General features: G+C 35.6%; 3 protein-coding genes across 4 annotated transcripts in view; 2 read left to right on the forward strand and 1 right to left on the reverse strand.

Moving 5' to 3' along the window:
• Window positions 1-19108, forward strand: part of LOC125809614 (protein transport protein Sec61 subunit gamma-1-like) — a 132902-nt gene that overhangs the window by 16612 nt on the left and 97182 nt on the right. The gene's annotated exons all lie outside the window — the stretch shown is intronic.
• On the reverse strand, window positions 257-6391 carry LOC125809588 (CBS domain-containing protein CBSCBSPB1-like). Of its 2 annotated transcripts, none has more exons than XM_049489180.1 (14): window positions 5998-6391; window positions 4791-4959; window positions 4496-4628; window positions 4247-4417; window positions 4017-4098; window positions 3813-3926; window positions 3635-3701; window positions 3319-3424; window positions 3169-3227; window positions 2184-2290; window positions 1974-2107; window positions 1093-1178; window positions 895-984; window positions 257-740 (listed from the first exon to the last, which is right to left on the reverse strand). In XM_049489180.1, the coding sequence occupies exons 1-14, from the start codon at window positions 6147-6149 to the stop codon at window positions 579-581; spliced, it is 1632 nt and encodes a 543-aa protein (XP_049345137.1). In that variant the 5' UTR covers window positions 6150-6391; the 3' UTR covers window positions 257-578. The 2 variants fall into 2 exon arrangements, with proteins under 2 accessions (XP_049345137.1, XP_049345138.1); XM_049489181.1 differs by having other exon boundaries at window positions 1070-1178.
• Window positions 11838-12333, forward strand: LOC125809615 (uncharacterized). The gene has a single exon (XM_049489213.1). The coding sequence runs from the start codon at window positions 11930-11932 to the stop codon at window positions 12137-12139; it is 210 nt and encodes a 69-aa protein (XP_049345170.1). The 5' UTR covers window positions 11838-11929; the 3' UTR covers window positions 12140-12333.

Raw genomic sequence — 19108 nt, forward strand, 5'->3', positions numbered from 1 at the left:
CTTCATTTCCATCGACAATCATTGTGATTTTTGCTTTGAGTTGAAATCAATGGAATACTCTTTAGCTTATGAAATTGTCCTTGAGTTTAAGGATAGCAATAGTTGTGCAGTTGTACAAATGATGTCAAGGGACCTTGTCTACCATCGCTTGCAAAGGATAAAACACATAGTTGTTATCGGTCCTTGCCTTACCGTTAGTATGAAAGAAGGTATTTCAGAGAGAGACCGAGCAGGATGTAGAAGTGCAATACATATGTTTTACGTAACAAATATAGTATATCACATTTAAATTCCTGACAACTCTTGGCACTAAAATTTGCATGGCGTTGCCAGTTCATTCTTGAAGACAACCTTCAACGTAAGGGTTATATTTATATGGTGCAATTTACATCACTCAAAATCAAAACCTGCAAATCTGGATTGCAGACGAGGAAAAGGTAAAATGATTCCAATACAGTGTAACTGTCCAATTTAATAACACCAACATTCAGTCAAATATGATTGGCCCATCGAGCTCATATGAATCAATATGCTACTCCCATTCCTCGTTTATCAAGAGTTGAACTTCTTTCAAGTAATTAGTTACCGGATCTCCTTAAGAATGCTAATACGCCTAAACCCGCAACTAATGCAGCACCAGCTGCTACGGTGCTGTAGGCTGAGGCCCATGCAGATTCAGTATGAGCATAATCCAAACTACCACCCGTTGTTCCTGAATAGTCTAAGTGCAATTTTAGCCCCTGTTCAGGTTGATTTTTGTCATCAGTCCTTATTTCGTAATCAAGAAAAGAGACCGAACAAAATTTAATATCTAATCATAAGTCAATCTTCCTTCCTGTTACTAGGGTTTATGTTCATACACATTAACTAAGGCCAGAGGAAAGTCAATCATACCTTCCAACCTGAAGATCTTGCATGGTCAATAGCTGCTGTAAGATCACCATCTGATGCCAGTACAACCTTGTCATGATCTTCATCTTCATACTGCAAGAGAGTAATTGTTCTTGAAAATAATAATCAACTTGGTCAAACAGGGAAAACCAAGAGGAGGAGAATCATTCAAATGTACGAGGAAAAATTAATGCATTCAACCAGAATCTGAGGAAGATTGGTCCGGTCAATGTCATCCCCCACTCTCTGAATTATTGCAGCTATTAGATCTGTCATGTTCTGAATATCTGAAATATCATAAAAATAATAGGGTCATCATGGGAGTCAAGATTATCATAATTGTTAAATTATGAAAGACAAAGCACAAACATCATATCAATTTCCTAGAGTTAGTTTCAAGAGACAAAATAACAAACAAGTTCCAATTTTTCCCAATAAGGGGTAAACCACAGAGTTTAAGGTCTCTCTAATAATAATAAAAAAGAGCAAGCAACAGACACTGCTGAATACATAAATGCCTGATGGTGAAATTCAAGAGCACCAACACAAAGAACAATCGAGAAACACAAGTGACATGGAAACAGTTGAAAGGACAGAACTTCCATAAATTTGATAGGAGTCTAGAGCCCTGGGAAAATTACGACAGTTTGGAAGGCAGGTCTCAAGATGCCTAAAAGAGAGAAATAGAGGTACACATATTTTGGTTTGTTCACACATGTCAACGGTACAGCATGATTCGGCATCATGAATGCATATATAAACAAATGGGCCAATGGCAACAAGAATTTCCAGGTACAAGATACACAAGGTCATATCTGATTTTTAAATCAAGCAATAAGATTTTATAAACAAAGAGCATAAAACACCAGCATACAAGAAGTATACCAAAAAGTAGAATCTTACAATAAGATATGATTTTCTATGAACGACACCCACAGCGAAACCTCATGGATGCACCAAAAGAAAATAAGGAATAAAAGGCTATTCATTAGGTGTATATAAAAAGATACACAAGGTCATATGATAACATTCACAAGTGCCTAATTTTTTTGGTTAACTAAAAGCATAGTATTTAAACATACCACAGTTGAATCTGTGCATCCTCCCTTTTTTGTCTTTAATCTTGAATGAAAAACTAGTTGGCTGGCTAGATGAAGGATAGGGGATAGATCTTCCTGTTTCTGTCCCTTCAGAAGCCAATTTCAAGGAATTCTCACTGAAATGTCAAATACAAAATGTGAGAGATAATACAAAAGGAAAAGAAAATGAGTTCACAGAAAAGAGGCATTAACCTCCGCGTCTCATCATCATCATCAGGAGTCAATGCCATAGCTGAATCCCAAAATCTTTGCATCATAGAGTTTGCAGCTTCATTATTTACTCCAGCAGCATTTCCCACCTGATTAGTATCAGTTCTTGAAATAAATTTCCAGAATCTTTGGGAAAAAAGCAAACTTAACAAATGAAATATAGAACCTAAGATTAAATAAAAAAAATTCAACATTCCACAAGATTGATTGTGACTTTTAACTTAATGACATCCTATATTACCTTAATTTTGACATGATATTAGTAGTTGAAAAGGTGCCTCACAAAATTTAACCCTCATGTTAAGTTTTTAATCAAATAATGAAACAAGAAGAGTTTTAAAAAATCATATATGTAAATAAATTGAGCACCTTCCATCTAAAAGCGAATAGGACAACTTGACCAATTAAACACATTTGTAGAGAAAGCACAAACAGCAGCCACAATGGCTAAAGGATTGGTTGAAATATTCACTGATCCAAAATAAAGAAAAAAATTAAATATTAATACTAGCAGTAGAGGTCATAAAGATATTAATACTAGCAGTGGAGCTCATAATCAAATGCAAGAATCTTTGAAACATCATCGAGCAGATTGTAACCTAAATTAATTTTGAAGTGCAACGAAATATAAAATAAACCTCCTGGGTATTCTGTTCACACATTCAACAAAGTTAGAATTTCTTTTACTTACGTAAACTGACAACCTAGTTTACTTTCCATAAAAGTCAGTCTTAACAAAGTGGTCAGCAGGATTTCAACTTAAAAGATCCAAACAAGAGTTTATGTCTTTGAATATGTATGGATACATGGCAAACGCATCAAAGTAGTCAAGACTTGAATGAGGTAATTACATACAAGGCTGTATTCACAAAGTGAATTGACCACCAACATGATAGCCCAAATGATAACAGTTGCTAATGACAAGTTGAGAAGGGAAAAATTGACATGTTCATGTGTACTGCCTTACCGTGGCTACAGCTGCATGAGTGATATGAAGCACATCAAGAACAGAAACAACAGTTCCCTCTGCCACAAAGAAGAAGTACAAATTTATTTAAAGAAATATGAAAAAAAAAAAAGATACTCTAACTCAAGTGTAACTGGAGGCGAATATTACCTTTATCAACAACAGGAAGGTGTAAAAATTTCCCGTCATGCATTGTATGTAAAGCATCAACAATAGGCATATCTATTGAAGCACATTCTGGATTGGGGGTCATTACCTGGATGTTAGATGCAAACAAAATGGAAGTTATTAGAACTTCTCTCAAATCTCAAGAAAGGAAGGAAAACAAAAAAGATTGAAAAAATCTAAGTTCCAATAATTCAAATAACTAGTATTGTTTAAACCTTTTACTTCGATAATGACCAGCGAGCTATCCCGAAAAAGATACCCCCTCAATTAGAGAGAGAGAGAGAGAGAGAGAGATTACCCTTTCGACGAGAGTGGATTCAGGGGAAAGATCTTGTGCTATGACTCGCATCAATAAGTCCTTTGAACTGCAGAGTACATGAGGCAAATCTTCTCATTAGATGATTAATATATGCCATTACACTAAAGCTCAGAATTGATAAATGTAAACGAGTGAATACAAGGGGAACACTACTAACGTTAAAATCCCTCGTGGTTTGTTGTCAACTGTTATGATTGCAGAGCTTGTTCGACATTCGAGCATCTTTTTGGCTGTGGCTAGAACAGTATCATTTGGTTCAACTGTAACAATCCTAAAAACACCACAAATCAACAACAGACAGTGACTCGCCTGCGGATTACTTAAAAGGTTAAACTAATCTAAAAATGAAGGTATTACATACTTTGAATTTTCAGAAATGATGGTAGACAGTGAAGGCCTGAACATTCTCTCCCGAAGTGCTTCTATAAATGTATTTGAACTTGCTAAAAACAAAAAATATTGAAAGTTAATAAATGCATTTCAAGACCAATCAAAATCATCATTCAATCACATGAACTTGACAAACACAGTCAGTATATAGACACTCCTACACTATGCCAATGAAGAATAGTAACACAAAACTAAACTAACCACAGCCAGTTGCCCCCCAGTGTTTTTCAACTCCCTCAACGGCAGCTGCAATGGCCTTTCCTTTCTCAGCTGCCCTTTCGAGGCGAGCAATCGCATCATAAAGGCACTTTGCAATATCAAGCAAAGCAACGACCTCTCCATTATCTACAACTGGCAAATGTCTAAATTTTCCTGTTGTCAGAACAAACATACGATGTTGGAAAGGTGTTCAAGAAAGTTAACAGCTTGAGTTATTTCAAATACACCAACCTAGCACCATTTTCTGCAAAGCTTCCACGGCAAGTGTGTCAGAAAGCACAAAAACTGGATTTTTCGTCATTATCTTTGAAACTGGTGTTTCTTGTATATTAACTTCTGGAGCAATAACCCTTGTTGCTATATCCTTCAATTTGTCCAAAGGAAATAAAAGAAAAGGATGCATGAAGAATTAGTTAAAGATATCACCTTAATGGGTAAAGGAAAAGCATCAGCAATATAGGCAGCTAGCTCTACAGAAGTCTATTTACTAAAATTTTACAGCCTTTTTGCATGATCAAAGTCAAACCTTATCTGTCAGGATACCACATAGTAATCCATTTGAATCAGTCAACAACAAAGCATCAACTCTGCGAGCAGCCATCTTGCGGCAGGCTTCATAAATACTTGTAGTATCAGGTATTGTAAGGGCTTTTGACAGCCTCAATCTTTTAACTGTGCGTTCTCCAGTCAGTCCCCTGTTCCAAATTTGTGAGAAACAAATATCAAAATTCAAATAAGCACACAAAATGATGATTACAACTCAAAGTGACTATTATTGATCCCAACTCAAAAGCAAAACAAGTTTTTTAAATATTAGTTATCCTCGCTAGCAAAAGAATCTCGTAGCTATGCTTTGTTCCTGAATAAAATTTCATTGCATGTGGCAAGAACATAACAAAGGACCATACACTTAAATTGCTAAGCAATCTCCAAAAGTTGCATTAGAGAAAAAAAAAAATCAACCACCTAAAAGGGGACTGAATTCAAACCAAAAATCTGATCAAACAAGAACCTCAAGGAACCTGCATAGTATAGCCAATTGAACCACTCAAAATGAATGGTGGGAGCATTTGAGTATTGGACATGGGTGTAAAGTGAACAAGTCATCCATAGACGATTGCAGCATACAATTAAGCACTTCCATCATGCAGTTTTTCAACATCAGATAAGACTTCGCTGTGAGAATAACAATCACTGAGCTGAGGTTCCAACTATAAAATATTTTTCCATACTGCCAAACATTCTAAGTATAGAGTATAAACTCTTTTGTTTTCCCTCATATAGCTATAAGTAAGCAGCAAATAAATCATTGATATCCCTGACTAAGAGCTCATATTCATCTCCAATGTTCAAGTTGGGGGAAGAAGCGCATGGGAAGAATCAAGTAAAGCTTAATTTCACATGACAAACATTTCAAGCGGGTGGCAAAACTAAACCCAACACTATTAATAATATATGATGGCCACAATGGGATGGCACCACCAACTTCCCCAAATTTACTAGCACAAAGTCCAACGATGTACCTAAATGAGAAAACATCCATATCTCTACGAACTTGAGTATTGGAACCAATATATTTCACAACTAAAAAGATTATTTTGAGTTCAATCCTACCTGATAAAACAGAGCTAAGTATATTCCGGACACTATAGAAATCTTTGCTTTAGAGTTTCTGGAAACAAACTTATACAATATCCAAATTAACGTTACTTCAATAAAGGAATTAAACATACATGGAACGAGATACAGAAATCGACTTCCGGTGAGCAGAATCCGGTTGTACTCCTCCATTTTCTGCGGCTGCTTTCTTCTTAGCGAGTGAAGAAGAGTTCGTCAACGATATGCTTCTCCTCGATGATGATCCTCCTCCTTGACTCGTCGGCATCTGAACTCTACAGCAATCAAATTATTCAATAAAACTTGAGATTTCAACGGAACCACGTAATGGATAAAATTGTCAACGGTCGAATAATGGAAAAGACGGCTCTCAGCAGAAAAAATAGGAGCAAAATATGAACAATATTGATGACGCTGTGGATTCAAGTGTCAACTGCCGGAAGAAGATTTTCCGGCGAGGAGTGGAAGGAGATGGAGGGAAACCCTACGGAAGGAAGAGGAAAGGAGAGGATTAGCGTTTGAGCTGAGAATTGAATTGAATAGAATAATCTGTGGTAAAACGCCGTGATCTTGTGGGGCCTTAACCAGTAAGATCCTTCCACGTAAACCAATGACGAGGATTCCAATTTCACTGGAGCAAATGAGGAGTTGAATTAAGACAGTGAAAATTCAATTTTGAAAATTGAATTTTACTGTTACTCCTTTGAGTCCTCAACTTTCTTTCTTTTTTTTCTTTTTCATTCGTATTTAATTTAATTCACATCCTCCCAATTTCATTTTGTGAAAACTATTATTATTCTTTTAGAGCCAAATGATTTTTTTCATTAATTCAATTACTTATTTTTAATAATAAAAGTATACTAATTCAGAACTTTTTATGTGCCTTGTAATATCAAGTTAAATATATTTTTAAAATGAGGCAAAAATTAGAAGATTTGATAGTCGTATTCTAAACCCTTTCATTCTTTTCAAACAAAAGAAATATCAATTTTCATCCAATAAAATCTTCATTATTTCGGATTAATTATGCTAAGAACTTAAATTTACATAAATGACTTTTCGGAAAATAGAAAGTAAAGTAAGAGTACTACACCACTAGTAAGAAGCTAGTTTAGAATCAATTCCTTCTCCCACATCCATCAATGGTAATTACCCCCTTTCAACTTATTCTTCCTATGAAGGGCAATTTTGTTTTTCCTTCCAAGACAAATATTCTTAGTTACCTGTTCAAATATATCTCCATAAATCGGATTTAATGGCTCAATCACTTATTTATTTACTAATGAAAAGATATCAGGACTTTTTATTTCAAACAGATTTAATTAAAATACATTTTGAAAAAAATTAGACTTCCATCAAAGAGAAACCAATAAAGACATTCATTAAAGTTCTCATATAATCAAGAATTCGAGATGTCAAGGTATTGTTCATGTACAATATGACAAAGCATGGGAGGCGGCAAGTGTGATTTTTGAAGTTAGAGGAAGAATATGTAGTTATAAGAAGTTAGAGGGGCGCTGGAAAAAGAAAAAAAAAAAAAGAGAGGACAAAACAAACAACGTGATGACACCATCGCATAAATTCTGAAAAACAGAAGTTTCAAAAAAAAAATAAAAAAATTCTTGGATTAATGAACAAGAGAAGAAAGTACTAAACACATTAGTGGGATGAAGTATCTAGTGTATTATACACTTTCTATTTTATTTTATATGACGATATTTAATTAAAATAAAAGGCTAAAGATAATAATTCAAACCATCAATCTAAATAGTTTTATGAGGAGTTAATATCTTAAATGGTCACTCAATTTTGAAAATTTATTTAGAAAAGTCATTAAACTTTGTTTGTATCAATAAAGTCACTCAACTTAAGTCTTTGTATCAATAAAATCACTCAACTTAAATCCTTGTATCCATAAAATCACTCAACTGAATTTCTCATTAAATAAAATTTGTCATGACAAAATAAATTATTTTTTATTCCTAAAGTTGAATAATATTAACTCCTAAAATAAATAAAATAATATCTGTTTTGCGGATTAAGTTAAATGTTCATATATGAAATTATTCTCATTTTTCAGTTGTCTCTAATATTTCAAAATCTATTTTATTTGAATTTCGCAAATTAAAAGCTTCATATCTTTTGAATATTTGTATAGCGGTAAGATTCACAGAAATCCTTTGCCAACTACTGGGCGATTTTAATCCTGTTAAAAAATGGGGATAACATATCTTGAGGTTTTCTAGACGTTATGTTATTTAGCATAGATATTTTAGTTACAGGTGTGCTAATAAACCTAATTAATGAGTACTATACTTTATTTTGGAGTGAGAAAGGAAAGAGAGAGTCAACAGCTGCCAAGGAGAAGTAACTATTAAATTAATTAATTTATTTAAAAGTTAATGTCTTAAAAGAACATTTAATTTGAGGATAAAATAATTTATTTTATCATGTTAAAATTTAGTTAATGATAAATTTAGTTGAATCATTTTTTTGATACAAAAGTCTAAGTTGAGTGATTTTATTGATACAAAACAAAATTCAATGACTTTTCTAGATAAATTCTCAAAGTTGAGTGACCTTTTGAGATATTAACTCGTTTTATGAGTATCAATTCGAGTACCTTGTTCTAGATGAAATAACTCTAGGTATAATGAAATTTTAACAACTAGTATATATAATTATAGACCAGATCATCATACTGCCATATATAATCTAAGGTAACTTAGATTCAGGATTTGAGTTTTATAGGTTCGTGATATTACTGAACTCATTGATCATTTGAGTTATTGGATTCGAGATTTAATAGGTTTCTTAACACATGTATTGCAGGGGCGTATCTAGAGGGGGTGCCGTGGGTTCACGTGAACCCATGCTCCCCTCTCTAGATCATATATAGTAGCGTTATAATTTTTATAAAATATTTAAATATTGATGTGTGAACCCACGTTCAAAGTATCATATAATAATACGATGATGATTGGGTGCACCCCTCTAAGTAAGGATAGAAATTTAAATTCTATATCTATCTTGTCTTTTACTAACACCTCTCTAAGTGGTTATTGGTTACACTTTTAGCGTTTCAACTAATTATTTTTTTGTTTTTTTCCTTTAATCTTTCAAAATTTTCAAGTGTGTTACATTGAAAATTCCTAAAATAATTAGCACTGTAAAAATTTTATATAATTAAATCAAATGTGTATATTAAAATTTAAAGCTAGTAGCATTATATGTTTTGGACCTATAATTTTTAAAATTTAATGGTTCATATTAAAAACCTAAAAGTCAAACCGATCAAATTTATATTTAAGATACATTTTTTTTGTAATTATGCACCAATCTTGCAGAAATCCTGGATACACCTCTGATGTATTGTATTTTAGTCAAAGTTACTGAATTCAGCTGAATTTGTGACTTTTTGTACATCTGCTCAGAGGCGGAGCTAGGTGGGGGTTCATGGGTTCGAGCGAACCCAATAGCTTTTCTGTAGACCTTATATTTGTACTAGAAAATTAATTAAATATTTATGTATATTAATATATGAACCCATAATAAAGTTGATTAACGGTTATTATCGAAATTTAAAATCCCAAACTCTTAATCCTGGCTTCGCCTATGCTGATCCGCTCCCGGATGGGTTACACAAAAGAAGATGCTTTGCCTTCCATCTTAAGGCTTTAGCATGTTTCTAGCTACTTCTCTTGAGGAACAAGCATGGAATCAATTTTCAAGACCATAATAAATTCTGGCCACAAATGTTAAATTGAAAAAAAATACTACTGTGCAATCGTCAATACATATTTCCCTGCAACTCAGAAAAAATGTTAGATTGGGCACCAATTATTATAGGTTACCTTCTATTCGTGCTTCTTTCGCCTGGGCTCATATTTCAGCTGCCGGGGAGTCAGCGTCACGTTGAATTCGGCAGCTTCAATACTAATGGCAAAGCCATTCTCCTTCACACACTACTCTTTTTCGTCTTTTTTACTATCCTCATTTTGGCCTTTCGCATTCGTATTCGCTTTGGCTAGCAGCCAGGGGCGGAAGGTTCATCCGAACATCTTTTCACCAAAAAGCACAGTACTATACATATGAAGTTGAAATTTTTAGTGAAAAATCTTGACTTCTTCGTAGGTTTTTTTTTTTTCTAAAAAAATAAGATGAATAAAAGTTATTCTGGGATTTATTGGGTTTTTACCTTTTTGTAATGTTATAGTTCTGTTTTTCCATCTATTCATGTTTTGTAAATGCAAGGGACATTCTAATCAATGTGACTTTTTAATTAATGGTGTCTACTAAAAGAGGTACGTTTTGGGCATCTAAGATGGTACTGGTACACTTTTTTTTTTGATTGGTTTAATTTTCCATAGATGTGTGGAGTAAGTTGATTTATTGTAATATCTTATAGTAATGGACAATGCAAATCAAATACTCTGTACTTTATTGTTCGTTTGAATATGGGAGTACGATATCAATGATTCAATTTTATAATCGTTATAATAAGATATTTCCTTCCAAAAATTACTTTATTTTAGAGGTCATACATAAAATTTCTATTAAAATAGAAGGTACACCACACTTACCATATCTCAAACAATGTAAACATAGATTTTTAAAAGCATTTTTTGAGATTTATTTTTTTTTGGCAAAATATCTATCTGATCATAAAAATTGTCTAGTAGTTTTGCAGGGACCTGATTCTCAAAATCTGGTGCAAATTTGTTGGTGGGCCAAGATAAATGTTGGTTCTTTAAATTATAAAATTGCCCAAACTTTTTTATAAAGTTTATCTTCTATTACTAAGAATGTGTTTAACAAGAAAAAAATAATATATAATTATTTTTAAAAAAAGAGAGATATGTCTGACCTAACTAACCAATAATTATTAAATTACCTAGTGAAATTCCACAAATAGAGTCTGGATAGGATATAGTGTATGTAGACCTTACCATTACCTCGTAAAGATAGAAAAATTGTTTTTGAAAGACCCTCAACTCGAGAGTAACAAATCCAAGTACAAAAAAAAATGTAGAAAACATAACAACTAACATGGTGAATCAACAGAATAGTGTGATAATCGAACACAATAAACAACTAATGATGCAAGATATCAAAAGTAAGAACTATAATAATACCAGGTGATATCAGGTACCAAAGAATACATGAGTAGGCTAATACGACGACTGACATGGTGCTCTATACTACCATCCGGTCAAATACATAAAAAGACTAGTAATACAATAACTCTTAGATGAGTACCAATCTTTTACCCTAATTCGTGACCTCCATACCTTCCTATCTAAGGTCCTTAGTAAGCTGAATATGTGTCATATCTTGTCTGATCACCTCACCCTAATATTTTTCGGTCTATCTCTACCTCTCCTCGATCCACTATATTCAACCTCCCGGCTCCCACACTTCTCACTAGGGCATCTGCACTTCGCTCTTCACATGCACAAGCCATCTCAGTCTCCCTCCCTCATCTTGTCCACCACGAAGTCACTACTACTTTGTTCCAAATATCCCATATTTCTAACTTTACTACTCTGAATATGCTAGTCCATCCATTTCAACATCTTCATTTCCGCCACTTGCATTTTCTGGACATGAGAGCTCTTAATTGGCCAACACTCCACTTCTTCAATAAATTCAATCTAACCACAATTCGATAAAACTTACCTTTAAGTATTGATTGACTTATTAAGTAATAATTTGAACAATTTTTGGACCAAATATTTTAAAATCAAGCTATTAACTGAAAATATTTTTGTTCAATTTAGCAAATTTTAAGAGCATTTTTGACCATTTTCCATAAATATAAGATAATGAGTTTCCTAATACCACTCATCCCTAATCTTGTACAATTATGATTCACATACCACTTCAATTGACTGCTAAACTACTCTTATATAGTCAGATCCGTCCCTTTCTTTTCTTTTAGACTTTTTAGTCCACTTTTTTTCTTTTTCTGGATCTTTCGCTTTTATCCTCACACTTTCCCCATTTCTTTACTCTGTTCAAATCAACGAGCTAATTTTCCGATTAACAATGGAGGACTGGGGACCAGTTTTGATAGCAGTGGTGCTGTTCGTGCTGTTAACTCCGGGTCTACTATTCCAGCTTCCCGGCCGTGGAAAAACGGTTGAATTCGGGAACATGCAAACCAGCGGCGTTTCCATTTTGGTCCATGCCGTAATTTACTTTGGCCTCATCACTATCTTACTCCTTGCCATTGGCGTCCATGTCTATGTCGGCTAAAGTAGTTTTTACCTTCACTATTTGTAAGTTTGTAACAATCTCTCTCAGATCTTTATTAATCTCTCTCTTGCTTATAGAATAGTAGCAATTGATCTTCCATTTTCGATTTCTTAATTTGCTACTACCAGATTGTATCAATTGGGTGAACTGTTAATACTTAAAAGCATTATGCACTGCTTCTCTAAATTTACCTTAACTTGGTGCATCATTGTACACGATTATTATATTCTCCAACTACAACAAGAGACACAGTGAAATCCCACAAGTGGAGTAGATTGTACACACACCTTACTACTACCTCTTGGGAGGTAGAGAAGCTGATTTTAAAAGACACTGTCTCAAGTACAACAAATTCAAGTACAAAGAAGGAGAAAATAGCATAGAAAACATAGCAACATTGAAACACAATAAACAATTGGCATATATTTTTTTTTAAGACTTCGTATGGAATAATGGTCCTGCTTCAAGTACTAAGATTTAAAAAAATTGAACTAGTATTAGAGACGGATCTAGGATTTGAAGTTTATGAGTTCTTACAATGCGCTCAAGTTAATGTTAAGTAATAACTGGATTCACAATCAATTATTTATAAATATTTTGTGAATTTTGTAATACAAATATAAGTATGAACTAAAGTTACTGGATTGCCAGGAACCCATACCTTAGGCTAGATCCACCCCTCTAGTATCCATCGACAATCCAAATTGTGGAAAATATTAAATCTCATTCATCCATAAGTATTTAAGAATTGTATGCTTTGCTGAATATTCTATAGTTCCTGAGTTTGAAACATTAGACTATACATGAAAGGAGAATGACTTGTGGTCAATGTATAGATTTGTTTTCATTTTGCCACTGCTTGATGTTACCTCTGCCATTATGAGATATGCAAAGCATAGCTATGATAAATCTTCTCAACTGGAAATAAAGGATTGACATAGCTGGTCCAACTAATTTGAGATTGAAGAGTAGTTGATCGATTGTCACTGCTGAATATTGTTTGCCTTTAACTGACACTTCATTGTTCAATGGTCAAGCCATTCCATTTGGGTATCTCGACTCGTCTTGTTATTCACTTTTCCTTTTCTCCCTTGTTTGAATCTTCAATCTTATCATATACATCTGGAATTCTACTCTTGCCTAATAGAGAATGGGCATGGCCCTTCCATGTTCTATCGTCCAACGGACAGGCTATTTTGTGTTATAGAATGTATATAGACTTAAATCTAGTAATATACATAGCTATATTTAGGTAGCAGATTTATAGGAATCACTGCAGATTCATAGGAATCAATCTTAATTTCTTTCCTTAGTTAGCACCTAATGTATTGTATTTATTCACTGCTAAACTACTGCAATAAGAGTAGAGATTTTCCATTAATTTACATGGTATCAGAGCCTATTGGCTCGTGTCGTTTTGGCTGTGTTACGGAAGAGTTTGGATTTCTAATCCACTGATTTAGAGTGGTCAGTCTGCGTACTGCCACCACAGAAGGAGGTGGAGTATATTTTCCGGCCAAACCAGTCTTCTCTATCATCTGGGTGTGAAGCCAGTGGCAGTCACACACTGCTCATACAGTTCGCCTATTCATCACACACCAGCACGTGAAGGTGCATGTTCTGGTGTTAAAACACGATTCAAAAAGTCTGTTCTTCACTTCCAGGTTTGTTTCTGTTCTGCGACATTGAATCTGGTCTGTGATTTGTGGTTCCGTGGCTGCTAGCTCCTACTTCAGTTCAGATAATTGGTGTTGTGTGGATAAACTGCTGGTTCAAGATTTCTTTTTTCTGAACTACTTATTTGGGTATTTTATTGTTCACTGCTTGCTGAATCTACTGGTCAAGTAGTCAATTTCTTTATTCTGCGTCGACAATTGGTTTCTTGGTTGATAAAATCATTTGACTCTGTTCATCTGTGTTTGTGGGGTCACAAACTGACGTACATGCTTCTAGTTATACTTGCTGTTGATAAGTTCATATGCTACTAAAATATTTGGAGAAAATGACTGAAATTGTGACTCCTACATCTTCGGATAAAGGAATTTTGGTTTCAGCAGAAGAGTTTGCAAAATTCTCGCAATATCAAAACTTACAAAAGAAATCTGTTCCGGTTACTACCCTTGTTGAGTCAGGAAAAGCATGTCTTATATCCTCTTCGAATAAATGGGTGATCGATTCAGGTGCCACAGATCACATGACAGGTAATCCTAATATATACTCTAGCTTTCGATCACATGGAGCACTCTCTCCTGTGACGGTTGCTGATGGTTCGCTCTGTAAGATTATAGGATCTGGGATTGTAAAACCAACATCCTCTATTACCTTGTCATCTGTATTAGGTCTACCAAAGTTAGCCTTTAATTTGATGTCTGTTAGCAAGCTTACTAGGGACCTAAACTGTTATATCTCGTTCTTTCTTGATCATTGTTTGTTTCGTGATCTGAAGACAAATAAAGTTATTGGAAAAGGACATGTATCTGATAATCTCTACATTCTTGATGAATATTGGGAGCCTCGATTTGCTGCCTTCTCTAGTGTCATGTCTCCATTCGAGGCACATTGTAAATTGGGACATCCTTCTTTGCCTACGTTGAAGAAACTTTGTCCTCAATTTCAGAATATTTCTTCAGTGGATTGTGAGTCATGTCTATTTGCCAAACACCATCGTAGCTCAACAAATCCAAGGGTTAATAAGCGGGTGGAGTCGATGTTTGAGTTAGTTCATTCTGATGTTTGGGGACCATGTCCTGTTGTTTCTAAAACTGGATATAAGTATTTTGTCACATTTGTGGATGATTTCTCTCGAATGACTTGGATTTATTTTATGAAGAGTCGTTCTGAAGTGTTTACTCACTTTTGTGCCTTTTGTGCGGAGGTCAAAACTCAATTCAATACTTCGTTGCGTATTCTGAGGAGTGATAATGCTAAAGAATATATGTCAGAATTGTTCCAATCCTACATGAGACAACACGGTATTCTCCATCAAACTTCATGTGTTGATACACCCTCTCAAAATGGAGTTGCCGAGAGAAAGAATAGGCATCTGCTTGAGACAGCTCGAGCACTTTTGTTCCAAATGAAGGTCCCTAAACAATTTTGGGCTGATGCAGTCTCCACAGCTTGTTTCTTGATTAATCGCATGCCATCGACTGTTCTTGTTGGTAATGTGCCTTACAGTGTTCTTTTTCCAAACAAGCCACTATTTCCAGTGGAGCCTAAGGTGTTTGGAAGCACATGTTATGTTCGAGATGTTCGGCCATCTGTTACCAAGTTGGACCCTAAAGCATTGAAGTGTGTTTTCTTGGGTTATTCTCGCCTTCAGAAGGGGTATCGATGCTATTCTACCGAGCTTGGTAAATATTTGGTGTCAAATGATGTGGTATTTTCAGAGACGACACCATTCTTCTATGCACCTCCCAGTTCGACAACTCAGGGGGAGGAAGATGAGTGGTTAGTCTATCAAGTTACTCGTGATGTGACAAAACAATTAGATGATGTCCTTCATTCTCTTAGTTCCCCTATTGAACACAATTTGACTACTGGGCCCACATCTTCTACTCCGGTAAGACCACCAATTGTTCAAGTTTATTCGAGAAGACGAGAGATCGATGATACATGTTCTGCACCAGCTCCTTTGTTATCAAATCTTTCTTCACCCGATCCTTCAGATGATCTTGATCTCCCTATTGCTCTTCGCAAAGGTAAAAGGACTTGTCAATCGACGTATTCCATTGCTAATTTTGTTTCTTATGACCGCTTATCCTCTACGTCAAGGTCCTTGGTTGCTTCTTTAGAATCTATCTCTGTACCCAAAACAATGAAGGAAGCTTTGACTCATCCTGGATGGTATGATGCGATGCTTGAGGAAATACATGCCTTAGAGGAAAATCACACATGGGATTTGGTGGATTTACCTAGTGGGAAGAAACCAGTGGGATGTAAGTGGGTGTTCACAGTTAAAGTAAATCCAGATGGTTCTGTGGCAAGACTTAAGGCCAGGCTTGTGGCTAAAGGGTATGCTCAGACCTATGGGGTGGATTATTCAGACACTTTCTCTCCAGTTGCCAAACTTACTTCCGTCCGCTTGTTCATATCTCTAGCTGCTTCTGAGAATTGGCCTTTACATCAGTTGGATATCAAAAATGCATTCCTTCATGGTGATCTTCAAGAGGAAGTATATATGGAGCAACCACCTGGTTTTGTTGCTCAGGGGGAGTATGGGAGAGTGTGTTATTTGAAAAAGTCTTTGTATGGCTTGAAACAGAGTCCGCGAGCTTGGTTTGGGAAGTTCAGCGAGGTAGTCCTGGAGTTTGGGATGAAGATGAGCAAATGTGATCACTCAGTCTTTTACCGACAATCAGCAGTTGGCACTATCTTACTGGTTGTGTATGTCGATGACATTGTCATCACAGGAAGTGATTATGCGGGGATCTCTTCCCTCAAATCTTTCCTGCATACTAGGTTTCATACGAAAGACTTGGGTCAGTTGAAATACTTTTTGGGTATAGAGGTGAATAGAAACAAGAAGGGAATTTTGTTGTCTCAGAGAAAGTATATTCTTGATCTTCTTGCAGACACTGGAAAGTTAGCAGCTAAACCTTGCAGTACTCCAATGGTTCCCAATGTGCAGCTTATGAAAGATGACGGCGACCTCTTTGATGATCCCGAGAGATATAGGAGGTTAGTTGGGAAGTTAAACTACCTCAGTGTGACTCGTCCAAACATTGCTTTTGCAGTAAGTGTTGTCAGCCAGTTTATGTCCTCGCCTACAATCAAACATTGGGCAGCTTTGGAGCAGATTTTATGTTACTTGAAAGGAGCCCCTGGACTTGGGATATTGTATAGCAATCATGGTCATACTCGTGTTGAGTGTTTTGCAGATGCTGACTATGCCGGATCCAAAATTGACAGGAGATCGACTACAGGCTATTGTGTCTTTGTTGGAGGGAACCTAGTTTCATGGAGAAGTAAGAAGCAAAGTGTTGTATCTCGATCTAGTGCAGAATCTGAGTATAGAGCTATGTCACAGTCTACGTGTGAGATTATGTGGATACATCATCTTCTAACTGAAATTGGGTTGGAACATTATACACCAGCAAAACTTTGGTGTGATAATCAAGCTGCCTTGCATATTGCCTCAAATCCGGTGTATCATGAAAGAACTAAACATATTGAGGTTGATTGTCATTTTATTCGTGAGAAGATTCAGGAAAACTTGATTTCCACTGGCTACGTGAAGACAGGAGAGCAAGTAGCTGATTTACTCACTAAGGCATTGAATGGAACTCGAGTTGATTATCTTTGTAACAAGCTGGGCATGATCAATATATATGCTCCAGCTTGAGGGGGAGTGTTATAGAATGTATATAGACTTAAATCTAGTAATATACATAGCTATATTTAGGTAGCAGATTTATAGGAATCACTGCAGATTCATAGGAATCAATCTTAATTTCTTTCCTTAGTTAGCACCTAATGTATTGTATTTATTCACTGCTAAACTACTGCAATAAGAGTAGAGATTTTCCATTAATTTACAAGTTCTATGTTTAGGTTAGGTTGGATCAGTCGCATCTGACTCTGCTTGTAATTTCAAGTTCACATGTCGTACTAGAAAACAGGGACATTTCCTGATGTTGCATTCTTTCTTCGAGGATGAAATGAAGAAAAGCTGAGGACAGGTTGAAGAAAAGTAATGAAACCCGCAATAGCTACTAACTCCCCTTTTACTTCCTCATACAACATGTTTGTCTGAATACTAGCAGCAGGCCTCCCATGAGTCCGTTCTCCATGGGGATTGCCGTGAGATACCTGCATGCTAATATTCTATATGCCTCAGTACCTTTAGCACCATTCACTAATATATCATGTCCTTTTAAGTTGAACTACTCTCACTTCTCGAGTTAATTTTATGTATGGTCACCAACCTCAATATAATAGCTAAATGCAAAGCCTTTTATTTTCACATTGAAGTATTTGAATTGCTCAAAATATTACAAATGACCAGGAGGTCAAATATACAGAATCAGGTTATGATAAGTCACTTGCAATAGCATTTTTTACTACCTATAATTTAAACAAAAGTTAATTGCAAAGCATTTCTAATTCCGTCACTCTCCCTCCTTCCTTCTCTCTCACACAGACAACTCTAAAAATTGAAATGGTGATACTCGCTCGAATTTCTAAAAGATCCTTAGAAACTACTCTCTCCTCTCAGACCCACCACCATCATCAGCAGAATCTCCTCTGTGGGCTGTTGGCAATAATTGCTCAGGCGATAAGGAAATCTATGGATCGAGTGAAGTGGGACTATAGAGAGCAATCACTGCTCTTGGTCAGTGGGCCCCAAAGGTGGCGTCAAAGCTTGTGTGGTGCTAAATGTAGTCTTTCATGTTAGCACTACTAGTTTGTAGACTTTATTATTGACCTTGAACACAAGCTTTACCAGCCAACTGGTTTGACCTTTGAAACTTTTTCCTCATACTCAGTGTTCGACATACTCCTGTTAGCTAGCTCTTCACACATTTGGCTAACACGGAAAATCATACATTTCTTATTTGGTGTTTTGACCGGTGTGATCGGAGTATTAGCTATATTTCTATTAACCAGTAAAAAAACAGTGTCAGAAATGAGCTTATTGTGCCGTGTCTACTAGTTCTTTATCGCAGTATAATTTGGGCATAAACAACTCATGCCTTCTTGTTCTTGAATGACAAAGGAAGTCTTCATAACCTTTTGTTGATGCTGATTTTGAGGCGACTAAAATTCACTCACTTATCAAAGAAAAAAAAGAAACTCCTAATCTTTGATTCGTTCGATTTCTTCTGGAGTTCAACTCGGAATTCCAATACAGATGTGTCGGGATTATGAAATAGTGGCGGAGTCAGAATTTTTAGCAAGAGATTCAAATATGAAAAAGTAGGGTTCGGAATTCGGATGAACCCCTTGCTTCCACCTAGCTTCCCGCCC

The sequence above is a fragment of the Solanum verrucosum genome, unplaced genomic scaffold (genome assembly GCF_900185275.1).
Source record: "Solanum verrucosum unplaced genomic scaffold, falcon-dt-bn FXZP01000121.1, whole genome shotgun sequence".
Classification (NCBI taxonomy): domain Eukaryota; kingdom Viridiplantae; phylum Streptophyta; class Magnoliopsida; order Solanales; family Solanaceae; genus Solanum; species Solanum verrucosum.